The following is a 21,037-nucleotide window of genomic DNA, read 5'->3' on the forward strand; positions in this document are numbered from 1 at the left end:
AGCTTCATCCTCGCCCTCGCTAAGTGCCTGCTGCTCCCCAGGCCTGGCAGCACAGCATGCAAACAAGGCTCATCTGTACTTACAGCTGCTCCAGGGAGCGGAGCCCGTGGAAGGCATGCTGCTGGATGCTCTGGATTTCATTTTTGTAAAGGTAGCTTTCAAAAGGAGAGAAAGGAAACAGCATTAGGGGAACTGATCAGCAGTTGTGTTCTAAAAAGTCACAGGAAACAGCAATGAGCCTCAACCCAAGCAGAACTTGCTGCCTGGATTCAAGGGCAAAGTTTTATACCTCTGACATTCAGCTCCAAACACACACAGTGCATCCTTGACTGGCAAATATTAAAAGCGGGTTGTTAGATTTTGAAGAGGTCAAGAAATTACTGAGCTACAAACTCACAGGTATTTCAGGTTCTCCAGATCTTCAAAGGATCTTCTCACGATTTGTTTTATCTGGTTATTGTTCAGCAGCCTGTTCAAATCAAGAAAGAAAAACACAGCTGGTGAAGTCAGCACATGTGAGATTTGTGGCATTTCTGTTCTTGGGTGCCCACTGAAAAATTGTGGGTCAAGGTGTCACAGAATTTAAGACTTAATGGGGTTAGAAAGTCAAAGTTTGAGTCCTCACACCAGCCAAGGCAGTGAGAAGGTTTCTCACCCAGAGGGGCCAAGTACTTTCCATATTGCAGTGTTCAAAGTATTTTCCTTATCTTTTGCCACAGTTTTCATCCCAAAGTGACGATTTTGTCCAGAAAAGGGATGAGGGGATGGGAGACAGGCAGAAAGAAGCAGTGGGGAGTAAGATATTACATCATTGCTGCCACTCTTGTACAACCATGATGGGTTTTGGAGGTGCCTGGTTGTGTTCAACAAGTGAGCAGAGGAGTGCAGATCCAGTTTTCAGAAGTACAAATGCAGCCTAAAACAGTTCCCAGTGGAGTTATAGGAGCCACGAAATGCTAATAGCTTTGCTCTAATCACTTTGTAACCGATACCCGCAAATGAGAAAGAAATAAATTCAACTTTGACTCCTGAGGCTGCTCAGAGACAACCTCTTTCAACCTCAGGAGCTTTGTGCCAGATTTTAATCCAAAACCTCTGGGCCACGTGGCACTGCAAAGCCGTGTGACACTTGTGTGTGCAGTTGCCATGGCTGTGTGTGCAATTGATGGCCAGTGCCAGTGACCAGAAACAGCCCAGCTCTGCAAGAGCCACGCTGTGCAGCAGTGTAACCACAGAGCTGAGCCCTGCAGGGCTCTGCTGCAGCCCCTGCCAAGCCCAACACGGAGAAAACCCAATAAATCACTTATAAATTGCTCCCTGATACACAAAGCTGAGCTGTTCCTCGTGGCTGTGGGTCCCACTGATGCTCAGGTCTGGCAAAGCTCACAGCTGGTGGAGCTGAACAGCCCAGAGCAAGGATTTCACCAGCCACCACTAATTTTTAAAATTCCTAAATGGAGCTCTGGGCAGAGAAGGAATCTGTGGCTCTGTACTGCAAAGATTTCTTTTTCAGGTGTTGTAGGAAAAACAGCAATTCCCTCTGCAAGCAGCCAAACCTTACTATGTTGGGTCACATTAAATACATGTACTGCATGTGCATTTTACAAGTTGATTTTTGCCATAGCTCTGCTCCTCAGGAAGGATCTGCCACAGGTGAGCAGATAGTTCAGCACTTTCCCTGCAGCAAAACCCAATTTTCTGCCCCACTTTTCTGGACAAAAAAGAGCATCCAGCCTCTGTCATTACAAGCCAAGGTCTTTCCTGGCCAAAACCAGTTTGTGCAGGTAAAGGATGGAGAGCAAAGACAAAGAGATGGGGAGAAAGGGTAAAAAAACTTGTGGGAAAAGAAGATGAAGGTGAAATCAAACACCTCATGGATGACAGAAGAGATAAAATATGTCAGAAGCACACACACGTGTGATGGCAGCTTCACAAGTTCTCTCCAGGCAGCTGAGCCACACCAGCTTTCCACCAGCTGTTTTTCAGGTGGAGAATTACATTCAGAGTCAGAAAAAGCATGTGAGAAACTCAAGAGCAAACAGATTTGTAAGTCAGGCAATGAGGGGTTGAGAAAACCTCATTACCCTGGATTTGACCATCCTCCCTGGACTAGCTGCCCTGGCACCACAGGTGTGGGTGCCACTGCCAGGCTGCACATGCCAGGGCTGGGCACAGGCAGCCTGAAGAGGTTAAGGCAGAGAAGGCTGGAAAGCTCCTGCCCAGCTGGCAGCAATGGCACCACACACACAGCTGAGGTCAAACAGCCCAGGCTCACTCTTAAGGATGCAAAAATGATGTCAAGTCCTTGGAACACACGATCCCGCTTTGACAGCCAGCTATGCTGAGTGGAAATACAGTCCCTGAGCACCAACCCAAAAGTTTATTTGATGACTGAACACCCCAGGGCTGGAAATGACTGCCTGAGGGCAGTGTGGGAGAGGGCTTTTGTCTGTTTGCCCACAGGACAGAGACAGCCCAGGCACCAGCCGTGCTTCCCTCCCTGCCCCATCAGCTTTCATCTCTGGCCCCAGCAGGACAAGGCAGCTCCTTCTCTGTTATCTGGGCCCTGGCCCCACTTCTGAGCACACAGTGGGCTGACAGAGGGATGCCAGCACCCCTCTGTCATTCCCATGGATGTGAGCACCTGGCACACACCTGGCATTGGCCATTTGCTTCCCAGGGGACAGTGACAATGACCTGGTGAGCAGGGTCACACCAACAGCCTGAGCAGCCCCATGCAGCAGCAGGGTCTGGAGCCTTTTGCTGATTATTATCTTTAATGCTCAGAGTTCAGACCAGGACTGATCTCCACCGGGATTTCAAATTCCATTATGTTGTCTGGCTGTGTTTTGGGGCTATTTAAAAGCATTATCCCAGTCTGTTTTGTTGTCTTGGCTATTTTGTACAGTTCAAGGGAGTGTAATCACTGACCCAGCCAAATAAGATGAATCCTGGAAGTTGAGATGGCAAGCAGCACACAGGGCTCTTATCTCATCGTCTGATACTTAAAAATTTGTTCATTGCCTGATTTAAGAATAAAAAGTGCATGGAAGAAGCCATCTCTGCTTCCTGTCTCAGGATTCCCCATTGTAATGGAAGGATAAGCCCTGGAAGACACTCGAAAGTGAGATAATGATGGAGTCCATAATAGCCCACTTATTCCAAAATGCTGCTTTCAGAGAAAACCACGGACAAGGCAGCACAGCTGGCTCCTAGAAAGAGTTTGGGTGGCTCCTGCACAGCTGTCTGCTCCTTTGCTCCTGTGCAATTCACCCAGGCAGAAAAGTGTGCAAAACACCCAAAAGTGTGCAAAATCCTGGCATGGCCCGGCTATTGGTCCCAGCTGCCATCCACAGCAAAAATGCCCAAATTCCTGCTACCCTTAGAGGGCTGAAAGCTGGGAGCCCAGATGTGCTGGGAATAAATGCTCTGGCAGACAGAGGTTGGGAAGATCATTATCTCTCTCATTATCTTAACCACACCCTGTAGCAAAACTGGCTAAATTAAAAGTATCAGAAGCACAGTAGGATGGGGCATTGCCCTTCATGCCCCATGAACTGGACTCCACATGAGTAAGAGAACTCAATCACACAGGTTTTATTCCTTTATTCCTGCCAAACTCTTCTGGGATGTTTGAGATATACAAGCAGCATGAGATCTGGCCCAGATTCACCAAGAGAACATTTTACATTCAGTTTCCTCTAGGTTTTATGTGCTGACTGCCTCTCCTTTCCCCTTCCCCACCCTCTCTCTAGGTTGCCAGGCACAGGCTTATGTTCCATTAAATGAGTGGTTTTCTGTATCGAAGAATGTATTAAATGATGTGACAGGACAGAATTCAGACTCAAACCACGTTCTCTTTCCTCTTTTCATTTGACAATCCACATGCTACAGTCATTGTGACAAAACAGCAACTTTTTTCCTCACACCATTAATAGAAATCATCACGTAGTGTACTTAGAGGGGGAGAAAAAATGGATTTTATGTTCAACCACACATTCCCCCTTGTTGACAGAATGATCTGGAATAGTTATTTCCCATATTTAAGGGAGAAACTTTTATTCTGAGATCCAAGCAGGCTCTGACATCCCCTCCTTGCTGGCAGGAACACATTCTCTCAGGAGTTACCAGAGAGTAAAAGACAGAAACTCCACACTGCTGCTCTGTTCACTCTGAGACTCTTCACCAGCAGCACCTAAAGCAGAGCTGCAGGGCTCACCAGAAGTGTTTTGCTCTCAGAAAGAGAGAAACCTGAGCAGAAAGAGAAATAAGATGTGAGCAGTGACAGGGCAGAAGGCCAGGCAGAGGCACAAGCACTGTGGCCTCCACTGAGCCCCTGTTCTCTCGGGTGCTCTTGCCTCAGGAATCCCAAAATACACACTGGGGATGTAAAGGAACTTTGGTCCCTGGCTTGGACATTTCTATGGATGGTGCTGGAGAGATCCAGGGAGCAGCAACCCTTGGCTGTGGTTTGAAAAACCAAAGGGATTGACAGGGCAGTGACTCCTGTGGGAATCACAGGGGTGTCATCATCCATCCCCTCCCAGAAATGACCTAAAGGAGCAAAAACTGGGAAGCAGGGAGAGGCTGAGCCTCACCACGGGCTCCCAGCGTTTCCTCTCTCTCCCACAGCCCAGCACCTGCTCTGAGCTAATGTTGGCTTCAGCCATGCAGCAAGTGATGGCAAACTGCAGCATAACAGCTGTCCTGGAGCTGGGGGAGCTGTGGATGGCATACAAGAGGGGTTTTGCCTTCTACTTTTCTTTTATTTTTTTTTTTTTTGGTACCAAGGGGCAATATTAAGAGTTTAAAAATACTCAGCACCATCTGCACAGATGGGAACGGGGCAGAGCCAATAGGAGGGGACAAGGAAATCTTACAACTCTCTGAGATGTTCAGCCCAAGAGAGCTTCTCCACCTGCACACAGCCCCAGGAAGGTCCCAGTGGTGCAGGATTTAGGATTACTGCTCATTACCTGTGGTGCTGCACCAGGAGTGCCCAGCTGGAAGCAAACAGTGACTGTGTCTCTTCCACAAACAAAGCTCCTGTTTTTAATGCTGAAGTAGTGCTCTGTGATTTATCAAATCTCCCTCACCAGGGGAAAGCAGAGAGGAGCCAGTGAGGGTTTGAACTGCTGAACAGCCCCACTGGACATCCACACTGTGATCAGGCTCCTGACAGGCTCTCAACCCATTTCCCTGCATCCAACACAGGCTACAAAGGTTTCCTTTTCAGGGTGGTTTATAAACTGTCAAACTTGGACACAGAACAGCTATCCTGCCCTAAAGGAGATAGAGAACAGAAGCTTCACCAGAATCTGTCACTTTCCTCTGCCATTAGTGGGAAAAGCTCTTTTAAAAACATTTATTTGCTTATGGAAGATTTATTTAAATTCAATAGCAGAAAGCTGCAAGCTCAGAGCTTTGCACATGGAACCTGAGCTATTCTATCCTCCAAACCTCTCACTTCAAATTTTCTGTACAAATTTTCCCGGGAAATCTGTCAAGCATTTTAAAGGATTTATTCTCTTTATCACTTGAAAAGCTATCTAAGTCCTCAGGCAAAATTTACCATCTAAGAAACACCAGAAAATTCTTCAGCTCTTGTCAGTTTTGATGTGGGAATTGGACAAACCAAAGTTCCTGGAGAGAAATTTCCTTCAGGAGTGTGTGGTCCAATGTTCTCTCAGTCAGTTATCAAACTCTTGAGCCGTGGGAGTTAACTACTGCAAGAGTGAGAAAAACTGAATGTTCCAGTCTGCTGGCCAGACCAGGAAATACAACTGAGTATTAAAAGTATCTATCTAAATGGAAAGGTTTCCGTGGCAAATCAGGTTGATTTTCAGAATCCAAATATAAAAATGCAGTATTTTGTTAGAGCAGTGTTTCACCTGGTCCAGCATTCCAGCTCTGACAATGGCCATGGGACACTCTTTAGGGAAAGCAGGAGTGTCTCCCCACCATCTGTGAAAACACACTGCCCTTCCTGCCCTGGCATCCCAAATCATGAGCTCAGGGGTGCCAGGACTGCCTTCCTGCCTATTCCCTCTAATATCTGCTCATGGACTTGCTGGCCTTGAGGTCTCTGCCCAGGAGAGTGTGGAGACAGAAAGGAAAAAGAGCTGGAGAATTTTGTGGAGCACAAACAGGTGTTGGAGAGAGACAGGTCCTTCTTTCTCCCTCAGCCAGGCTCTATCTGAACCTACTCTGCACAGAGTGGAGGAGTCAGAAGAAAAAGTCCTGCAGGGGTCAGAGACTTGCCTGGTCCAAGGAGCTGGCAGGGCAGGAATTGGGACCCCTCACAAAGCTCAGCAGGCTGGGTGGAGCCTCTGTCCCAGTGAAGCCCTGCCAGCATCCTCGTTTTCCCCAGGGCTCTGCTGGAGCTCTCCTGGTGGTCCTGGGAGCTGCTGCCAAACATCTGCCTGCAGCACTCTGAGATGACATCATCTGGAACCCTTTGTTTCCTCACTCAGGAGAGCTCCAGGGGTGCAGGAGCAGGGCTGGAGATCAAGAGAACTCAGCAGAGCTTTGTGATAAGACAAAACCCTACAGATTTGGACTCTGTTATCTCTCTAGATAGTTTTTTTTTCTCATTTCCCACTGTATCTGACCCTATCTCAAATGACAGAAATCCATCCAAAGCAACCTTTTTCCCCTATTATTTTTGGCAACTAAGTAGCACACAGTGCTGTTTGAGAGACTAACCTGGGCTGTTCTGGATGAACAGATCAGTGGCAGTAAAGTTTTTGACCGGTCCATTTGATGGCCACCTGTCCTGGGCCACAGCCAGGGTGCTCTGGAGCATCCTGCACTCATGGCTTGGCCACTCAGCCCCACACACAGAGTGGAAGGATCTTTGGCAAACGCTGATTTTTCCAAGATAACGCTTCAGCAGGTCTCAATAATAGAGTCCTGCTGTAAATCCACTTTTCCTACAACTGCTTAGTGCTGACTGAATGCCTTACTGCCCAGGTTTGCCTTCCTTCAGCTCTTCCTCCACAGGATCAGGGACTTCAGATCGCTCAAGGCCAGAGGAAAAAAAACAACCTGAATTTCTGTTACCATTTGGGATCATGACTGTATGAACATCTGCCAGGTTCCCAAAGGAGCTGCTTTGCCTCACTGAGGAATTTCAGCTTGGACCTGGAAATCCTATGGCTGTTAGCACCATGTCACAGCTCAAGTAATTACATCTGAGTCTCAACAGCCCAAGTGCATCCAGCACAGAGCTGTGCTGACACAGCTCCTGGTTGTGATTTGGGAGCTGCTGTGCTTGCAGCTCCTTGCCTGTGGGGTGCAGATGCACTCAGATCTGTCTCCAAGCCCTCAGCCCTGCAGCAGCCAGCAGCAGCAGAGCTCCCAGGATTTCCTTGGGGAAGGGTGAGAAGCTGGTTAGTGCAGCAGTGTGTGCAGTGATGGGAGTGTGATACAAGGAGGGAGGGGCAACCTTCTACCCCCATTCCTACCTGGAGTAGGGTAGGTGTAGGCACCTCTTCTAGGGCAAGGCACGGGGAAAGATGGCATTTGAAGGATGCTCAGTGGAACTCACACAGGGCAACTGATGTGGTTCATGAGTTAGAGGAGACCATGGAAAGGAAGATGATTTTAACCCACCCCTCCACTGTCTTGATCCCAGTGAGAACTTCTTTTATGGGCTACTGTAAAAGCACACGTGCACAAACATCCTCAGTGCTAGAGCTCATCATATTTTATTGTTAAACAGAGAGTTTAATTGTGAAAAATGAAAATTATTAAACACCACATTTTTTAAAAAAAGAAACATGACACAGGGTGGAACAGAGGAAATTATAAAACTTTGTCTGGATATGCACAACTTGACTGAAATAAATAAAAGCCCAAGGCCAACTTTAAGCCATTTTAGGGGAAAGTACTAGCAATAAATGGATATCCTTGGAGTGCAACTTACAGTGTGTTGAGGTTCTTGAGTCTTCTGAAGGCTCCAGGTCGTATCTCCTTGATGTGGTTGAAGCGTAAATCTCTACAAGCAGAGGGTATAAACAAGTCATTAGACCAGGAAAGGGAGTGGAGAAGGAGTGGGGACAATGGCTGGGGTCTGCTCTTGTCTGCAAAGTCAGGCAAAATCTGGGACAAGCCATAGTTATAAAATTCTTTATTCTAATTCCACAGAAAACCAGACACTAAAAGGACTCAAGGGATTGTTCCCATGAGCACCAGAAAAGAGTCTGCAGCAAAACACCCCAAGTTCACATCAAATTACTCTTGCATCCCATCCTGATTTGTAGAGGAACACACATCATCACGTGGACCCATAATTTAGCTCCCTACTAAAACTATGTTTGCCCTACAATGGTTAAATCTGCTCAAATAACCTCACACAATAAGAATTTCCCATTTTGCTCTGCAATGCTCCAAGACTTACAACAGCTTATCTCTGCCTGCATTTCAGATGTGTGCCAACTGCAATTAGAATTACTGGAGTCCAGGGGATTCTGGCAAATTTCAAGGGCTGCCCATGGAACTACATCAGCTTGGAACCCAAAACCATGGGGTTTGGATTGCTAATGGGATAATGAAATAAGAGCTAAGTGGTTTAACCTGGTTAACCAAGGATAAACACATCTATAGGGAATGTGCATTGGTTTGGCACCTTGCGTGGCCCAGTGTATTATAACAAATCACAAAAGCTGACAAATTGGGATTGCTGCAAGTTTCTGTCCAAAGCACACACTGAAGTGGATTTTTTTCTCCTGCACTGCTTGATGTATCACATTTGGGGAATACACAGCTATTTATTCATGCTAAGGCAGCCTTTTAAGGGCATTTTCTTTAAGAGGGAAAAAGCACGAGTTGCCCGTTCTGGTGGTGAAGTCCCACTTGGAGGCAGAGTTTAAAACAAGGATTCTACAAATAGTTGCAAATTCAACTTGTTTTGAGAGAGGCATCAAGAAGAATTGTGGCATTTATAAAATTCAAATTAGAAAGAGGTGCTGTCATTGTAGGTAGCCCCAAACTGACAGGGAGGACCCAAGGGGGATGAAACAGCTTGGAGCAAGTACTCAGTAAACGTAAATGTAAAATGTACTTTACAATGGGTAAAGCTGATTTTATTTTAAGATCATGGAATCATAGAATCACAGATTGGTTTGGGTTGGAAGGGACTTTAAAGTTCATCTCATTCTGCCCCCCCTGCCATGGGCAGGGACACCTTCCACTGTACCAGGTTGCTCAGAGCCCCATACAACCAGGCCTTGGACACTTCCAGGGATGGGGCAGCCACAGCTGCTCTGGGCACCCTGTGCCAGGGCCTCAACACCCTCTGAGTAAAAACTTTCTGCCTAATATCTAATGTAAACCTGATTTATTTCAGTTTAAAACCATTACCCCAACATGTAACATTTCTTTAACAGTTTGCAAAATGTAGGCATTCTATGCTAAAAATTTCATCATAAATTTTCTTACTTTTTAGGCAGAAAATGCAAGGCAGTTTTAATTAAATTATACTGAAATATCAAATCTCTGCCTTGTTACCCCTTTATTATCACTGGATGCAATAGCACGTAGGTCAGCAGAAGTTGTTTTTCTGTTGTGTTTTTTTCCTTTAACTTTTCCACTTCGACCAAAGGATTCAAAAGTCTAATGTAGAAAGAAATCTTCCACCTCTCTTAGTGGTAAATATTGCACAGAGAAGAATTAGAGAGCAGAAACAAATACAGCTTCAGAATATTTAAAACCCCCAATATTTCTAATTGCAATTCACCTTCTCTGTTTGTCCATTGCAAGCTGCAGATCCCAAAGGATCACCTCTGACATTTTCAGGTTTTTTTTTTTGGTTTAACTTGCATTGCTTCAAATGTGCATTTCTTGCCCTTCTTCTCGGAGGGACTTCTGTATCTTTCTTCCCTGGCAATGTGAATTTGAGGACATCTTTATGGATTTTTCCAGGCAATGGCTGCCACTATAAAGCCAAACACAATCAAACCCTGGCAGCAGTGACAGCACAGTTAAAAGGAAACCAGGAAAGGCCAGACCAGGAAAAAAGGTGAAGAAATTAAAACTTGATTTATGGCCTGCAGTGCACAAACACCAGCCCTGCTGCCCTGGGGGGTTGTACAGGGCCCTGTAATTAGTGCAGGCAGCTGGCTGCAGGTAATGGGGAACATTACAAATACATGGGAGGAGCACACAGGGGTCAGGGCTGGGGCTGGCCGTGCTCAGGGAAGGCACCAGGGGCAGGGAGTGAAATGTAAAATCCAACTTCAGGTCACAGGCTGCAGGTAGGGACAAGAAGCTCTGAGTGTTTTAATGAATGAAGACAACTGCAGCCCTTTAAACTACACAGAACTAGAGTTCTTTTTAAACTACACCACCCCCAAGGAGCAGGTAATAAAGCTTAGCTCATTATTTTAATGAAATATTTTAATTTTTCTTCTGTGTTCTATTCCAGGTAAGGCCTTTAGATCATTCTCTGGACCCCCGCTATCTTTCAGTCCTTTGGAAAGTTCTTTTTGGTTTGCTCTCCATCACAAGGGCAACAGCTTTCCCCACAGACAAAAATGGAACAGAAACACTGCATCCCTTCTCTGAGCACTTCATTTCAAGGAATGATGTGAAATAACTGGAGAGAATCCAAAATAAAGCAATGGGAATGATATGAAGTCTAGAAAACATGACAATGAAAAGAACTGAAATTGCTTATTTAACCATAGATAAAATAACTATGGCAGGAAATTGCTACAAATAGAAAGGGCAAATAGCCACTGACTGAAACTGCAGATTCAGAGGTTTTTTTAAATATCTCAATTAGCAAGGCTCATGAAACACCCAGTGCACTTCAGGTGAGACAGGCATTATCCACACATGGTTTAGGTAGATGGATCCTGCCCTGGAGCATGGACCAGGCAGCAATAAAAGGTACCAGTGCTGATGTCCCTGCACAGCAAAGAATGTCCCTGGGCATGCAGGGGAACCAACATATTCCTCTTTACCATATAAACCCCAATACTTTGGCTCATCCTTGGCTTTTTCACTGCAGATCTTGCCTTAGCCCGAAGCATCGCCGGCAGGGAAGGGCTGCACTGGGAATCCCTGGCTTGCAAGTGTTTGATTGAGAACATTCCCCACAGAGTTTGTCTCCTCTCACACTGAAACACTTGTTCCTCTCTATTCCCAGGGCACTCACTCTGGAAATTCACGTTCCTGTTCAGGAACAAAAGTGGTTTTTACAGGAACTCACCACGGAGCCTCTCCCAGGGCAGCTGCCCCCAGCTGCCCCACGCCACAGCAGCTGGGCTCCCTCCCTCCTGCCCACTTCTTTCCACCTGGGAATTTGAAAAATGGGGGGAAAAATAATCCCTCGTGATTTAACTCTCCCCCACGATCTCAAGGGTGGCAGTCTGGGATTACAAATGACCTTCCCACAAGGAACAGCTGCTGCTAAAGGATTCTGGATCCCCTTCTGCCTTCACACAGAGTGGAGGCCTGGGACAGCAGCATCACCCAACACAGATCCCTCTGGACAACACCAGTTTGACTGTCTCAGTTTAAAATCTCACCAAGCCCTCATGCTTTGACAGGAAAATGACCTGGAATATGTGGATAATCCAGGATGTGCTGTAGAAATCAGTCACCTTTTCTGAATTTGGGGATTATTGACAGAGACTACAAAGAATGCCAGAATTTGCACATGGATGGGGAAATGGATCTTTACAGAATTACACTGTCTGAGCCTCTCAGCTGCTATCAGAACAATCATCCCTGCAAGCCTTCTGTTAAATAATTATCAGTGATTAGCACATAAAGCAATCAATGGCTTTTACAAGAAACTTCCACTTCTGTTTAATCTATTTAGGCTTTCACAGACTCATGTATTACTATGTTAACTAAGCAGATAATTAGCTACAAGAGGCATTTTACTGCAGTTCTGTGGAAATTACTGGGTTTGTGTCATTGAAGAATCCTTTGTGCTCCCAATGCTGTGCACAGCAGTGAAGCTGAGGGCTCTGCCCAGAACTGGTTGGAAAGTGGCAGCCACATAATCACCACCAACAATGACACAGAGAGCAAAGGTGCTTTTACAGAGATAAGATGTTGAAGTTCCTCCCAGTGTCTCCAGAGGAAGGGAGGGCGTGAAAGATATCCTATAAAAATATCCTATAAGACTATTTTCCACCATACAAGAAGAGCCAGGACATTTATCAGAAAGATGCTCGTTCCTCACATTTATCTGCACAACATCAGAGTCAGCTCTGCAGGTTCCTCAGTCCTGCCAAACCACTCCAGTCCTGGCAGGAAGGGAAAACCGCCTTGCTGAGATGGAAATGAAGTCTTCCAGACTCACTGTCATCAGCTCCCCAACTCAGGAATGTTCCTGTCCCACACGAGTCCCCAAATGGCTTTAATAAATGACAGCCTTCATCCCAGAACCCCTTACATGGACAGCTGAGCCCTGCCAGATCTGCGAGGCAGATGAGGAGACCATGGGGAGGCTCAGGGCTGGGGATTTTCCAGGTCCTGGCTATTTTGGGCCTTACCAGCTTAAAACATCAAGATTTGACTGTTCAAAGAGTGAAGAGGAAAGAAAATATGTTGAGCATGGAGATACAAGGAAATGAAATGATGGGATCATGGCTGAAGCAGTGGAGAGCGAGCAGCTGCAGGGAGCCTCACTCTGCAGAACAGGCTGTGGTTCCCTGCTGCACTGCCACATCACTTATTTTAAAGATTCAGGAACACTACATTTTAATTAAGAAAATTACCACAGGCATTCCTGAACCCAGCTTTTTAAGATTCCAGCTCCCACAAACAGAAGCCAGGTTTTCCAAAGGGCTCCCTCTGCATCAGCTGGGGCAGGAACTGGACCATAATCCTGCAGCCAGTGTACCAAGCTGGTTTGATGTCACTTTTTCTGCCCATGCTGGGAATGCTGTGCCTGAAAGGCAGTCCCAGGGCAGGAGGGCTCTGCTGGTGCCTTATTCCTGGCGGGATCATTTCAAATACCACCTGGCATACCTTTAGCTCTTTCCAGGAAGGGTAGGGACAAGAGTGCCTCCAAAACATAGTTTTGGTCCTGAACACATATTCAAGTAGGAAGTTTATATAAAAAGATGCTGAATTCATCGATGCTAGATAATTTGAGCTATTATTTATTAGCAGTGGGATGAAGAGTAGGGTCTGATCCTACCCAAAGCAGCTGAGTCTATTCTTGGGCATTCCTGGCAGCACGACTCTCTCAACCTAATGCATCATTCTTTTGCACCATTTATCCAAGCCACATCAAAGGAAGAAAACTTTCCCTCCTCCTGAAGTATGTTCTGACCCTGATTCAGAGAAAGTAAAATAAACACTTTAATACTGAATCTCCTGTAGCTTAAGTGTCAGTCTTCCACTTTTTTAAGAGCATGATCATTAAAGTTTTTACCCAGAATACACACATTCTTTCACCAAAAAAAATACTGACTTCTCCTTAAAGAGAACAGGAAAGAGTCCTGGTGTCCTACAGGGAGAGGGATGTGGTGAGGGCAACAAAAATACAAATACTCAAGTGGGAACCAGATGCTGAACCACTGGGAAGTTCAGTGAAAACAGGATTTTTTTAAACAGTTAAGGTAGCTACAATCACAAGACTTAGGATGCTTCCATCAAAAGATGCTGGAATGTTTCTAGAAGGAAAATATATTTGAAACACCTTCCCTCCTCATTTTCCTGCCAATGAAGAGACTTCTAAAAACAGAACATAATATTCTTGGTCACCTCTAGAAGATTTAAAAAGGATTAAATACTGCAGTGAAAGAAGTCAGAAAGAGATTCTACCTGGCACATGCAGAATGTGTGGGTGTGCATTTAATGGCTGTATATAAGATTATCACACACAGAGGAAATGAGTAATCCCTTCTTCAACCCAAAACACACGACAGAGACCACAAACAGAGCAGCATTTCCAAGAACTCATTTGCTCAGTAAACCTTTCCCCAACAAATGTATAAAATTCTTTCTCAAAATGTGCTTATTAATAGACTAAGAGAGCTACACCCTGTCCTACTCCAGCCTTCCTCCTGCAGGAGGAAGAAAGGAGCTGAGCAGGCACCAAAAGCAGCACAACGAGGAAGGGAAAGAAAACTTGTCCAGCTGGCCATGCTTACACTGCCCAATTAGCAACCAGGTCTGTGAACAACTGGGTCACCTTCAGTTCAAGCCAGCCATGTGCTCAGATCCCAGATCCTGCCCTGTGCCCTCAGCTATGTTTCTCCAGCAGTACTCATTCATTATGTGCCCTGCATAATGCAGAAAGAAGAATAACCCATGGATAATTGGATTGCAATCCATTAGCTGCCAGCCAGAGGGGAACTTCTTTCCATGGATTTCTTCTACTCATGTCCACACGTTTCAAAGTTTATTGTTTTAAATGTCACACTGCAGAACAAATGGCTGCTAAGGTTAAAGACCTATTGAAATTTTCAGAGTGTATGTTCCACAGCTGTTCCCTTCCTTGGCTGCTGGCTGGAAGAACTGCCTGAATCCCAGCAGTAACCAGCAGATCACATCTGGATAATCATGTTCCAATTGAACAGACACCAGCCAAAATACGTTTGCAGTTCTACACCATGAATTTTTATGGCTTATCTGTACACGTGTAGTCATTCCTGCCATCCCATTCTCTGCTCGGGATAAAGCAAGCAGCCTCCATTACCAAAGATAAATAGTCTACTGCTAAAACCAGACTTGGGGCCAGATCCTCAGCTGTACCCAGCTGGGATTGGGAAGGGAGGAGGGAAATGGCGACCCAAGAGGAGCCAGTAACAGCTCATCAATCCTGGAGCTGGTCCCATGCCAATCCCAGCATCGCTCAGAGAGGGCGATGGGCGGCTCCGAGTGCCGCCAGCTGGCTGCAGCCCCAGGGGCCATCTGCCAATGGTGAAGCACAGCCTGTGCCAGCTAGGAGACCTCCCCACTCTTCCAGGATTCTTAGAGAGGATGGCATGGAGTCATGGAGGTCAGAAAGTCCCAAACTCCCAACTTCAAAGCAAACTCCATCTGGAAGCTGCAGCTGTTCTTCGAGGGAACCAAGCTGGAGCCTGGGATCGGTGTTTGGAGCTGCAGTCACAGACTCAGCCCTGTTCACACCAAAGATTAACTGTGGAAAATATCCCAATCCCACATTTTCTGCTCAGAATAACTCCGTGATCAAGACTATTCTTGCTATAATTCCAACTGTGCAGTCTGACACAAGGGTTCTCCCAGGAGAAACACTAACATACCAGAAAGCTGGAGGAGTCAGGGCTTGGTTAAGAAGCATTCCTTGATCTTCCACAATTCAAGAAAAGTCTAATTACTGAAATGCTATTTATAACAGATACAAATGGGATGCTGGCTGGGAAATGCATTTGCATATATTAGATCTTCAAGATAGCCAGACAGTCAGGATTTTTCCTTGCCACACAAAGGCTCATGATCTGCCAACAGAGAGCACTCACCAGGCTCATCTGTCTTTATGTCTATGATCAACAATATGTAGTTTGCTTATAATTATGCAGACAGTAGTAAAAGAGGATAAAATGGTTAAATCACCTTAAAAAGTACTGGTTCATGAAGAGTCGTCATCCTCTGCAATATTGCAGGTTTTATATCTCCCACCTATACTACTTTAATGTTTTAAAAGCCAGTTTTCCATTCAAGGTGGTGCAGAAAATGAAGTGTGCTGCTGCCAGAGGGAACACACCATTGCAGAACTGGGAAAGAGTTGGTGACTCAGTAAACTTCCCTCCCTCTGCACTCAAAGGATCTCTAGCAGAAACTCACTCAGGCTTCACTGTGACAGCAAATGTTGCCTCATTCAAACAGAGAACAGGAATTGAGCTTCAATGATCTCAGAAATACCTCAGTTCAGCCAATGGAACAAACCTTTCCCTGAATAAAATCTGGGTTTAAACTAGGAGGAACAAGACACTTTGCTAAAATCAGTGTCAGGGTACTTTAAATATTTTAATATTTCAAGATGCAGGGGAATAAGGGGGAGATAAAGGTTGGTAAGAGTGTGAAGAATCAGATGCTGCAAGTCAGGGTAAGGGCACATAAGCACTGCCCAGTGAGCGAGTACTGAGCAGGGTCACACTGCAAATAATCACTCCAGCACCAGCCCAGGCAGTGAGAAAGCTTTGGCAGCTGCAGCAAGCGTAGAGCTCATCCTGTGGGCCACCAATGCAAGAACCTCTGTGGTCTCCACCCACCAAAGCAGACCTGGATGGCAGCAGTGGAATGCCAGCATCCTGGCCACAGCATGTTCCTCTGGCTGCCAGCAGAGAAAGTGCATTAGCAATATCAGTGAGATGTTCATGGGAGAATGCTGGTATGGATGTGCCAGCTGAGATAAAAGTCAGCTTGTTATAAGCAAAAAGCTGCTCAAACTCGAGTTGGAAAGGTTTTGCAACAGGCAGCAGTTTAGGGAGGATGAGCATGAAGATTCATTTTTGACAAGTCTTTCCAACTACTAACAAAAAATGGTCATCCAAGACAAGGGATCAGATAAGAGTAGCACGAAGGGAAGGATTTTGTCAAGTGTCATTGCATCTTAAAGCCACCTTTAAATTTAGGATTAGTCTAGAACCACAGGGAAGTGCTCTTCTGCACCTATCAGTAAGAGCTCTTCAGGAGTCTCCAAAAATTCAATGTCCTTTTCCTCCCCTCTTCTGTTTGAATGGATTCAGCCACCAGCTCCCTCACTTTCTTATTTCTCAAGTAGTCTGTGAGTTACCACAGCTGTTACTTTCCAAATAAGCCTCAGCTTTGGTTTGAACAGTTCAAGTAGAAAGTGGAAAAACAGTACTTAGAAATTCAGTACTGAAATGGTGTTGTATATATAAGGAAAGTGTTCGTGTCACTGGAGACAAAAGCCTGAGCTGCTCTATTTCCTCTCTCCCCTACACCCATACACAAAGCCTACTAAAATGCAAACTGTGTTCCTTTCCATAAGCTCAGTTTAACATTTCTGACCTTTGATTCCCCAAAACTGTCTTCCAGTGCTTGCTTGGAATTACTCTCATTAAATTTTTCAATTCCCTTGATTGTCCCATCAGCAATTAACTGATGCCAGAAGCAGCAGTTTCTGTTTCATGTTTTAAAAGCACAAAACAGTTGTGGCTGTTAATTCTGTGGGGGTCAAAAAGGATATAAAATACGCCTTTGGCCTTTTTTTTTCCCTTCTTTCTAAAGACCACGCAGGTAAGAAAGGCAGGAAAATGAAGTGGTTACTCACAGAATGTTTGTCTGGGCTTGAGGCTGATAATTCTGTGGGGGGCAAAGAGGATATAAAGTATGCCTTTGGCCTTTTTGCCTTTTTTTTCCTTCTTTTTAAAGACCACGCAGGTAAGAAAGGCAGGAAAATGAAGTGGTTACTCACAGAATGTTTGTCTGGGGCGGGATCTCGGGGATGGTTTCCAACATCAGATGCATGCATCTCACTGTAGTCCTGAAGCACAGGCAGCGGCTGGGGCAGGAGCAGGAGAAACCGGGCAGGAGGAGAAAATACAAAAAGCCTCCAAGAACTGAAGGTTTGATCAGCATGGTGTTTGCTGGAGCGTATTTGCCTCAATTCTGAGCTGCAGGGAGCTGACAAAAAAAGTTTCCCAGCCCTGAGGTCCAGGAGGAGGGGACTCATCAGCATGTGTTTGCAATTAAATTAAGGCAGTTTGACAGTCCAACCGCCCACCCTCTCTGCCATTCTGCACATCACTGGAGATCACACTGTCCCCACCCCTCTCTAATTGTGGCGCTGAAATACAAACTCTTCCTTTGGATCTATTTTCGCCTTGTTGCTTCTTTTAAACAGCAAGTTAACTCCTCACCTTCTCCTCAGGCATCTGTCTGAAAGCACAGTGCACCTCCATGGACAGCAACCAAAAAATGACCTCGTGGTCCAGGGCTAAGCTGGGATGCAAAAGATGCAGGGCCAACATTTTTATGTCAATTTTTTTTTTTTTTTTTTTTTCCCCTAGCACAGTCTGCAAACTAAAGAGAGAGATTTATCTAACAGCCTGTCAAATGCATGGTGCTGTAAGACTTTCAGGATAGAGGCTGTCTCCTATTACATGTAGTTACAACATCAAGCAAAAATATGCCTCCAACCATTGAGTGGGCATGGGATGTAACAGATAAGGGATTTTAAAAGGGAGATCACTAACAGAGATAAATAACCTGCAAATAAAGACAAAACCCCACCCTGGAGTCTGTAAAGTTTCTCAGGCAGAGTAAAAGCTGATTCATTTCAAAGGTCTTTGACCAAGTGCAATTTCTTTCAACAGGGACGTCAATTAGAAAAATGTTTTTGAGAAATTCAAGGCAACTGAGGGGTGAAGAGGGGTAAAAAATATTAAATCAGCTGAGCTAGAATTGTAGGGAATGCAATCCTCCATTTGTTTCCCCCCACTGGAAGATAAATTTGAGATGCAAAAGGCAGGATTTGTTTCCAGTTGAATAAATTATCTTTATGAAGAAGCAACAGTAAAAACAGCTTATCTTTAGGTTTCAGTCTATTACTACACAATATCCTAAATGTATGGGTTGAGCACAAGGGAGGCATTAACACACATTAGGATTTATATTGAGGAGTTCCTAATACAGCACCATCCCACATAACCTGGCAGGTCAAATGAAAGCTTCCCACCAACCTGCACATCTGCTTTGTCCTGTACATTACAAAATAATTAATGTGGCAAAGGAGACAAGAGTGACACTTAAACCTTCCTGGTTCAGATTCTCTGTCACTTGAGCATTTGGGGAGAGCCTTGGGTTTGGGGTTTCACCTAAAATTTCATGCTATGGAAGGTAAAACATGAACTCGTTTGTCCAGCTATAAAAGAGAATTATCCTGCAGGCTTTCTGCAGTTAGCCCTCAGGCAGTCGGCTGTTTGTTTGCCCTGGCATCACTTGGAAATCCCAGCAAGTTCACTGAACTCATGGTTTTGGGCAGAGTGTCCTCTAGTGGCCACCCAACCCAACCCAGGCCAACCCTGCTCACAAAAACGGGTTGTAAAAAGCCAAATTATCATCTTCAGCCTTCATACAACAACTGGCAGCTGAAACCAGACTGCTCTGGTGAATAGGACACCTTTTAATTCCTGAGGCGTTGCGTGCTTTAGAAGCACATCCTCCATGTGCATCAGGCAATGCATGTTATGTGAAAATCTTCCTGACTGAAGTTCTGTGTTCTTCCAGCCTCACTGCTCCCACATCAGCTCCTTCCAAAGCCCACTAGCCTTCCAAAGCTAGGACAGCATAGCATGGCTGCTAGGAGCTGTTCTGCAAAGCTGGGAAATAAAAATCCCTCTCTCCAAACGATGTGTCAGTTATTCTGGAGCCATCCCTTCCCCTGGCACACCTGGCCACTCTGCAAATAGAAGGCTTTTGCTTTCTGCCTCTGTGCTGCATAAACTGAGTTGGAAACCAACCCTCTGCAACAACAACAACAGAAATCCCTTTTTATTTGTATTGCAAAGAGGAGAGCTGGGCCAGGGCTCAGTCCCATTTCTGTGGGATGAGTCCTGTCTGTGGAATTGCATTTCAAGTCCAGCTGTGCTGTGGGGAGCAGCTTTGGGATGGATTGAGGGGCATTTGCCCACTGCTCTGTAGGAATGGGATCTTGAGCCAAGCCAGCAGAGTTAACAGAGCATGGGGAATCGTTTCAGTGCAAGGCAAGTTCTGCAACCCACACATTTTCTGGGCAGCAGTTCTTCACCACTTCTCTCCTGCCTTGCTCATCTCCCCTCATGATAAATAGGATGTTGGTGAGGGTTAAGGAACACCAGCAATCCCAGGCCCCTTACTCTCATATTAATTTGTCTTATTTTCCATCAACATGACAAATTCTTTAAAAAGGAGTGTGCATCTGTGAGCAAGAACCAAAACTTGTCTCCTGAACACCAGGAATGATGTCAACCCTTGCGTCCCATGCTCCAGCATTTCCAGCCTCTGCTACACAGGCTTTTCACACCTGTAGTAAGCAAGTTGGGGTGGGTTCGCTCAGATATTTTTTTCCCCCTTCACCCTTTGGTTTTTTTATTTTTAACTCTCCCTTCTGTCCCTTTTTCTTCAGCAGAAAGATTTCCCTCAGGGGACCAGCCCCCTCTATACCCCAGGGAACTGTGATGTTCTATGTTTTACAATGAAGTGAACATAAACATCATCTGACAAGTTTAATTTCCTCAATGCCATTTGTATGACACACCCACGGCTTTCCAAAGCAGAAAAGGATTTTCTTTCAGCACATATCACGTGAAGGAAAACATTAACGTTGAACTAATCTCCTGTTATAGCTGGGAAAAGGACATTTATCATACACACAGTTGACAGGAAGAAACACACAGACAGGCAATTATCCTATGGAATAAAGGTTAACAGATTCATTTAATTAGCAGCAGCTGTATTTGCTATTATGATCAGACTCCTAGCACAGCTGAAACCAAAATATTGTTCTCAATACTGGAGAAATGAAAGCCTTGAACATTCGCTCTTAAAAATCCACGTTGATTAAACACTCAGAGCCCAGGGGACAAGAGGGGAGCTGCAGTTCAGAATGCACAGAACAAACTCCTGACACGCTGGTTCAGGCAATCCGTGAAGCACAGAAATGGATGAAACATCTTTTGATATCTGTTATTTACAGGTCAAACAGCCAGGGAACAAAGCCCACTCTTTAACCACTCTGCCACATTAAATCTACATCAGTGCTGTGTCTGCTGATCCCAAAATTCATCTGCACAGCTGCATTACCTCAAGGCTTGCAACTCAACATCTGGGCAGGTTTGAGAGAACACATTCTGAGGAGTTCATCTAAAACTATGCACCTGCACCATATTGTTAAGCATTTTTCTGCTGTTTGTGTCTTGAGCTCCCATTATGGAAATAAGCACTCACCTACAAAGTATTCCAACCACAACAAAGCCATGTTAAGAAGGCTAAAAAGTCTTTACTAAATTTATTGATAAGCACTTATTAATGAAGTTGAAATTGCATAACACTTCTGCATGCCTCAGGCCAACTGAACTCTAGTTTCTATACAGATTTT

The 21,037-nt window shown here is 45.2% G+C and overlaps 1 protein-coding gene across 1 annotated transcript in view; it reads right to left on the minus strand.

The window, feature by feature from the left end:
- The window catches only part of LOC120506988 (peroxidasin homolog), a 48,132-nt gene extending 28,135 nt beyond the window's left edge, over positions 1 to 19,997 (minus strand). Inside the window, exons 1-5 of the mRNA XM_039719129.1 lie at positions 17,820 to 19,997; positions 17,375 to 17,606; positions 7,928 to 7,999; positions 398 to 469; positions 84 to 155 (exon numbers count right to left, since the gene is read on the minus strand). Coding sequence (XP_039575063.1) covers positions 84 to 155; positions 398 to 469; positions 7,928 to 7,999; positions 17,375 to 17,538 — 380 coding nt within the window. The 5' untranslated portion in view covers positions 17,539 to 17,606; positions 17,820 to 19,997. The remainder of the gene's footprint in view (positions 1 to 83; positions 156 to 397; positions 470 to 7,927; positions 8,000 to 17,374; positions 17,607 to 17,819) is intronic.
- Between the last annotated feature and the right edge of the window lie 1,040 nt (positions 19,998 to 21,037).

The sequence above is a fragment of the Passer montanus genome, unplaced genomic scaffold (assembly GCF_014805655.1).
Source record: "Passer montanus isolate IOZ18808 unplaced genomic scaffold, ASM1480565v1 scaffold41, whole genome shotgun sequence".
Lineage (NCBI taxonomy): Eukaryota > Metazoa > Chordata > Aves > Passeriformes > Passeridae > Passer > Passer montanus.